The following is a 7,500-nucleotide window of genomic DNA, read 5'->3' as shown; positions in this document are numbered from 1 at the left end:
AGATAGATAGATAGATAGATAGATAGATAGATAGATAGATAGATAGATAGATAGACAGACAGACAGACAGACAGACAGACAGACAGACAGACAGACAGACAGACAGACAGACAGACAGACAGACTGATTGATTGATTATTTGACCTGCAGCATCTCCACTGACTTCCAGGAAAGAGCAAAAAGAAGGACAAGTGCAAGAACAGTCAGACGTACCCCCTGAGCGAGACACAGTACTGCCCTTGTAATAAGTATAACGCCCAGCCGGTGGGAAACTGGTCCGACTGCATCCTGCCCGAGGGCTCCGTGGTAACTCTGGGGACTCGAGTGCAGGGGGACAGCCGGGAGTGTGGACAGGGCTACCGCTACCAGGCCATGGTGTGCTACGACCAGGACAACAGGCTGGTGGAGACGTCACGCTGTAACAGTCACGGTGGGTTTCTCCTCCACTCAGACTCCCATTTTGTACCTCTTATGTTCCTGTGTACTTAAATCTAAATATAACAATGCCCTTAATATAGATTACTGTTATTTACAAATAATGTTTCTACTCAGTGTCTGGACCCCCACATTAACCTGCTGTTAACATTTATTTTATTCAAAACAGACAGACAGACAGACAGACAGACAGACAGACAGACAGACAGACAGACAGACAGACAGACAGACAGATGATAGATAGATGGATGGATGGATGGATGGACGGACGGACGGACGGACGGACGGACGGACGGACGGACGGACGGACGGACGGACGGACGGACGGACGGACGGACGGACGGACGGACGGACGGACGGACGGACGGACATACGGACGCACAGAGAGACAGACGGACAGACGGACAGACAGACAGACTAATCAAGTATGTCTTTAAACCTGAACTCTATTGAGCACCTGTGGGGATCCTGAAGCAGAAGGCAGGGAAGCAGCATGTGTCTCACATACAGCAGTTCCGTGATGTCATTATGGAGGAGTGGAAGAGGATCCCAGCAACAACGTGTGCAGCTCTGGTCCATGAAGCCCAGAAGGATTAAGGCAGTGCTACATAACAGTGGTGTTCACACTAAATATTTACACTTTAGACACAGTTTTGACATGTTCACTGAGGGTTCACTGAGGGATTTAGTGTACTTACTTTTATTGCCAGTTATTTAGACAATTATGGCTGTATGTTGACTTATTTTTAGAGGACAGTAAATATGTTCTGCTACACAAGCTGCACATTGACTACTTTAAAATATGTCCCACTTTCATTTCTTTAGTATTGTCCCTTAAGAACGTTTAATAAAATGGTTGCTAAAATGTGAGGGGTGCACTTACTTTTGTGAGATACTGTGTATATACAGCTATTAAGTTTTACTTGAATAGGAAATTTTCACCAAGTGTGTGTGTGTGTGTGTGTGTGTGTGTGTGTGTGTGTGTGTGTGTGTGTGTGTGTGTGTGTGTGTGTGTGTGTTTATTTCTCAAAGGAAATCTTCTGCATACAGGAGCTCACAGACACCTATGATTGTCTTGTGATTGGCATTTGCTCTTTTGTTCTGAATGTCTGTCTCTCGTCATGGTCCATCCAGGCCTTCATCCTTTCATAAACCTTGGTTTTCAAGAAGAGAGCAGAGATTAAGGGTCTGTCTGATGTAGTGTGACCTCTGACCTCTGGTATATCCTCCTTTATTTGGAGCTTAGTGCAGGACTCAGGACAAACCAGCAGCCTTCATAGACTCTTACACACTGCAAATGAGCAGCATATGTTTGAGGTGTGTGTGTGTGTGTGTGTGTGTGTGTGTGTGTGTGTGTGTGTGTGTGTGTGTGTGTGTGTGTGTGTGTGTGTGTGTGTGTGTGTGTGTGTGTGTCTGTCTGTGTGTGTGTGTGTGTGTGTGTGTGTGTGTGTGTGTGTGTGTGTGTGTGTGTGGAGGTGCGTTGCTCAAACGGCCCTCATTAATTAGATTCCCATCACATCTCTTTCTTCTCTTCTTTCATGCCCACGGGGGCAAACACCTACAGAGTGTTACTGAAAGAGAGAGAGAGAGAGAGAGAGAGAGAGAGAGAGAGAGAGAGAGAGAAGGGGGTGTCACAGCTATACAGCAGGTTTTAATCACAGAAATCTTTTCATCTAACTTTTTCTCTCGGTATCTGTTTGTATCTCCTTCTGTCTCTGTCTTTCTCTCTGTTTGCATCTCTCTTCTGTCAGTCTCTCCCTCTCTATATCTCCTTTTCCTTCTGTGTCTGCTCATCCTCACATCTCATCTTGCAATCATTTTATCTTCCAATCATCTCATCTCTTTATTATTTGATCTCTTAATCATCTTATCCCTTCCTCGTCTTATCTTTTCATCATCTGATCATCTGATCTCACATTTACCTCACCTCCTCCTTATTTCCTCATCATTTCATCTCCTCATCATCTCATCTCTTGATCATCTCATCTGTGTTTCAGGAGGTTTTTGGAAATGTTTTTTAAGGATGTTTTAAAAAAAAGTGTTTGATGTTTGAGAGGAATCGTATGCTTGCAGAGCACAGACTCAGCTCTGACAGGAGAGGATTTTCATGGGGTTGACAGAACGAGGTCATTACAAGGTCACCAAGAGGTCGGCCTATAAGAGAAAGCACAGCAGGTTGCAGTGGAGATGTTTGTTAAGATCAGTGAACTCCTAGCTGCTACTCTGTCTGTGCATGCCTGCAGGCGTGTGGAGTGGTGCATTGTGGGTAAGGAAGTCAGAGATCTGAGCCGTGATCCAGATGAAACACAAAGAATGATTTAACACGCGTAGACATGCTGAAGTGCTGTAGGACCTCAGGACCAGCTCGAGTACACACTTCAGATCTTCCTCTGTCACCAGGTCACATGACTAATTTCTTTCTTTCTTTCTTTTTTTCTTTTTCCTTTTCTTCCTTCTACTAATAGACTGATTAGTTTCTCTTATCCATCCTCCATCACTCTGAGCTATTCATCAGTGTGTTTTCCTCAGGAAATAGAAGTCAGTCAGGTCTGAAACCAGGCTGCTCTGAACACAGTCACGACTTTTGTCTGGGTTTCGCTGAAATTTTGTCTGCGCTCATAAACTCAGACGTCTGAGCACGAGAGACAGAAATCCAGCAGATGTTTACTTCCTGGTCATTACAGTGTGTCAGGTTTCTTGTGCTCAACAATTCCACACCCCTCATGTATGTGTGTGTACGTGTGTGTGTGTGCAAAATTATTATTATTATTATTATTATTATTATTTAGTAATTCTTCTTCTTCCTGCTTTTCTTCACCCTTATTTCTCTTCTTTTTCCTCCTTTTCCTTCTCTTCTTCTTCTTTTTCTTCTTCTTCCTTATTTTTTTAATAATTTTCTCCTTTTCTCCTTTTCTCCTTTTCTCCTTTTCTTTCTTTCTTTCTTTCTTTCTTTCTTTCTTTCTTTCTTTCTTTCTTTCTTTCTTTCTTTCTTTTTTTCTTTCTTTCTTTCTTTCTTTCTTTCTTTCTTTCTTTCTTTCTTTCTTTCTTTCTTTCTTTCTTTCTTTCTTCCTAACTTCCTTCCTCCACAGAAAAAAACTCTTTCCAACAGATGATTGCAGTGAGACTGTCTTGTGTTTAAAGTTTGTCCATTTGACCCGATCTGTTTGTATTCAGGCTACATCGAGGAGGCGTGTATCATCCCATGCCCCTCAGACTGCAAGCTCAGCGAGTGGTCCAACTGGTCACGCTGCAGCAAGTCCTGCGGCAGTGGGGTCAAAGTTCGCTCCAAGTGGCTTCGGGAAAAACCGTACAATGGCGGGAGGCCGTGCCCCAAACTCGACCATGTCAATCAGGTAACACTGAAAGTGCATCCCATTCTACATTCTGTTCACCAGTCTGGAACAGGTTTGGCTCTCCCAGTTTTAGTGAAGGCAAAATTTCATGCTGCTGCATCCTTTTACTTTTTAAGGGATTAGAGGACATGATTGTGACAAGTGGGTGTGGCTTAAAGCCTTCGAAAATGACCACATTTCAGCTAACACAGCAGAAATAACTGATTAAAGGCCACGCCCACTGTCTACGTCTATACTTCTGCTTTTGGATCTGTTTTTTATTATATTATATATATATATATATATAAACATATATAAGAAGTTATAATAGTGCAGGATGTGGACATAAACAATTTTATTATATGGAATATGTACATTGTACATGCAACTGTACGAACATTATACACAGTGTGTACACAAATGATATATAGATATGAAGACAATAATTAATTATTGTCTTTGTTTGTCTGCCTCTGTGTCTCTGACTGAGTCTGGACTGTCTGGCTGTCTGTCTGTCTGTTTGTCTGTCTTTTAATTATTATATTATTTATTATTTTCTGAGGAAAATAAACTTGGACTTGCCATTCACATCCCCCGTATTTACCGGTCATCAGCCAAATTTTACAGTATTTTATCTGAATAATAATTAGTATAAGATGACAAATTATTCATGTTTGGAATCCAGGAAATGAGTGATGGAGGAAGAAATGTGAGGAACGTGTTAGTATTTTAATGCCATCTCTATTTTCGTATGTTCCTGAAATACTTCTCATCAGACCCAGAGCTCCCCGAGGCAACGGTCCAGCAACCATTTCAGGATGATTTCAAAAACGATATTTCTCTCTCTCTCTCTCTCTCTCTCTCTCTCTCTCTCTCTCTCTCTCTCTCTCTCTCTCTCTCTCTTTCTCTCTCGCTTTTTCTCTATCATTTGTATTTGAGATTTGCACAGGATTGATTTGCAATACTGTATCAGCTTTAATATTCTTGTCTCATATGCTTCATTTTGTCTTCTTTTTGTCTCCAATTATCCCCCGATACGCTGCTCGAGCACAGGCACAGGTAAGCTCGAAAAATTTAACTTTTGAGATACGTGACTTTTGCTGCACACTGGAGTGTGTACATTTCCTGCAATTAAAGAAAGAAGCACTTGTCTGAGCGCGCCGTCGATCTCCATGCACACACTCTAATTAGTTCTGAGTTCTTTTATTTGGTGTGACTGAGATGTTGTGATGCTCATGTGTGTGCGTATGTGTGTGTGTTTGTATATCTATGTGTGTGTGTTTGTGTATATCTTTGTCTGTGTGTGTGTGTGTGTGTGTGTGTGTGTGTGTGTGTGTGTGTGTGTGTGTGTGTGTGTGTGTGTGCTGCAGGTGTACGAGGTGGTGCCCTGTGTGAGTGACTGCTCACAGTACGTGTGGGTGGCTGAGCCATGGAGCACTTGGAAAGTCAGTAACTTGGACCTGAAGGAGAACTGTGGTGACGGGGTGCAGACCAGGAAGGTCAGGTACGGCTCCTTTAATGTTCCTTTAACCCAAACTCCTTTCCTGTCAGAACATATCTTATATGAATATCCCAAAAGTATTAGGACACCTGATTTTTCCAGCCATATTTGGTTCTAACCACTCTCTGTTACCACAAAATTGGACTCACATAGTTGTACACAATGTTTTAGGATGCAGCAGCATTTATTTTTCCCTCCACTTAAACAAGGAAATCTAAACCATGACAATGCATCTGTGCACAAAACCAAGGTTAATGGTTTGGAATGGAAGATCTTCTGCTATGAAGCTCCAACCCTATTATACATGAATGAATGAATGTGAACACCCAGGAATCTCCTCAGAATCTAGTGGAACATCTTCCCAGAAGAGTGGAGCTTATTATAACAGTAATTGGAAACTAAATGTGGAATGGGATCTTCAAAAAGAAGCACATGCTGAACTTATGGTCAGGTGTCCACAAAAGCTTGTTTGTAGAGTGTATCTTATATAAAGTTCTCTGGATATGAGGTCAGTGTAATAATGTAGAGATGACAATATCCTTGATATCGTGAAAGTCTGCTGTGGATGCAAGTCACCATTTAGAAAGAAAGAAAAGATTTCAAATGATTGATTTGATTTCTTTACTTCAAAATGTCTAACTGAAAGTAGAGTGAAGTAAAGAGTGTCATGTAATTAAAAAAAAATCGGCTGCGCACGGAAAAGCCACGTGCTGATGATAACAGTTATGATGTAGCGCATCCAAAAGTCCGACGTTTTACCATTAACATGTATTAAATAAATAAATAAATAAATAAATAAATAAATAAATCATTTAGACTGATCAGTCATTTCCAGGTAATACATTTAATTTCAATCCTAAACACATCAGTTTGTTCTCTGTGTAGCTCTTCGATATATTTCTTATTTTTTTTGTTTCTTTTGTTTCTTTGTTTTTAATTATTCAGAAATAAAATATAAATGAATATAAATGAAATAAAATAAACCTCTGCTGATTGTAAGTATATATATATATATATATATATATATATATATATATATATATATATATATATATATATATATATATATATATACTATATACTATATACTATTTTCATATACAGTATATATAAAAATAAATCTTTAAGCGTACGTCTTGCAGGTGTATGCTGAACACCGTGGACGGCCCGACTGACGTGGTGGAGGATTACCTGTGTGACCCTGAGGAGATTCCTGCAGGTACACGTGAGAGCAGGCTGCCATGTCCTGATCGCTGTGTGCTGTCCGAGTGGAGCTCCTGGACCAACTGCCAGCTGGTGAGAGAGGAAACACCTCTGAGTTCCTTCTGAGGCTTGATAGGAGTCCAGATACTACACCTGTTTCTGCTGGTGAAAGTTTTGTTTTTTTTCACTTTTGAAAGTGAAATGGTAGCAAAATATACATACTTCTGTTTTTGATTGCATAAATATATTTAGTAAACAATTGTTTAGTAAACAGGGAGGCTATGAAAAAGCTTTTCAGGAATGTTACGTTTGTGCGTGCGTGCGTGCGTGCGTGTGTGTGTGTGTGTGTCTGTCTTTCTGCCTTTCTGTCCGTCTGTCTGTCTACCTGCATACAGTGTCTACCTACCTGTATATCTGTCTCTGTTAGTCAGCATACAGTACATACTTGTCAAACTGTCTCTTTCTGTCTGTCCATCTTTCTGTTTATCTATCTGTTGATACCTATTCCCTGCCTGTCATTCTCTCTGTCTCTCTCTTTGTCCAGCTCTATGTGTCTGTCTGACTAATGCTTTCTGTTTCTGCTTGTCCTTGTCTGTCTGAATTTGTGTTTCTGACTGTGAGAGTCTGTCTGCCCATCTGTTTGTCTGTTTTTCTGTCCCTCTCTGTGTGTCCCCCATCCAGCCGCTTGTCTGACTGTCGTAATACCTGTGTCTGTCTGGCATTCTGTCTGTCTCTATCTGCCTCTCTGTATTAAGATTCAGATTTATTGGTTGTTTTATTACCATGACAAATATGGACATTTGTATTGCCAAAGCAGAAACACCAGAAATAAGAGTCAGTCAGAAATAACAATAAACTATAATTATATACTGTAGTGTAACAATAATAACAATATAATAAAAACTATAGAGTTTTTCAAATGAAATAAAAAAAAAAGGAATAGTTAGAATAAATAAGTCGTTTTAATAAAAATGGAAAGGAAATGTATATACATATTTGTGTGGTTTTGTGTGTGTGTGTGTGTGTGTG

At 40.5% G+C, this 7,500-nt stretch overlaps 1 protein-coding gene across 2 annotated transcripts in view; it reads left to right on the top strand.

Moving 5' to 3' along the window:
• thsd7ab (thrombospondin, type I, domain containing 7Ab) overlaps positions 1 to 7,500 on the top strand; it is a 101,009-nt gene that overhangs the window by 77,127 nt on the left and 16,382 nt on the right. For both annotated transcript variants that reach the window (XM_083530407.1, XM_083530406.1), the window contains exons 13-16: positions 170 to 430; positions 3,610 to 3,800; positions 5,138 to 5,271; positions 6,411 to 6,564. In XM_083530407.1, the coding sequence (XP_083386533.1) occupies positions 170 to 430; positions 3,610 to 3,800; positions 5,138 to 5,271; positions 6,411 to 6,564 (740 nt within the window). The remainder of the gene's footprint in view (positions 1 to 169; positions 431 to 3,609; positions 3,801 to 5,137; positions 5,272 to 6,410; positions 6,565 to 7,500) is intronic.

The sequence above is a fragment of the Silurus aristotelis genome (assembly GCF_946808225.1).
Source record: "Silurus aristotelis genome assembly, chromosome: 25".
Lineage (NCBI taxonomy): Eukaryota > Metazoa > Chordata > Actinopteri > Siluriformes > Siluridae > Silurus > Silurus aristotelis.
Note: the sequence above shows the minus strand (reverse complement) of the source record. Positions and strands in the feature narration are given on the sequence as shown.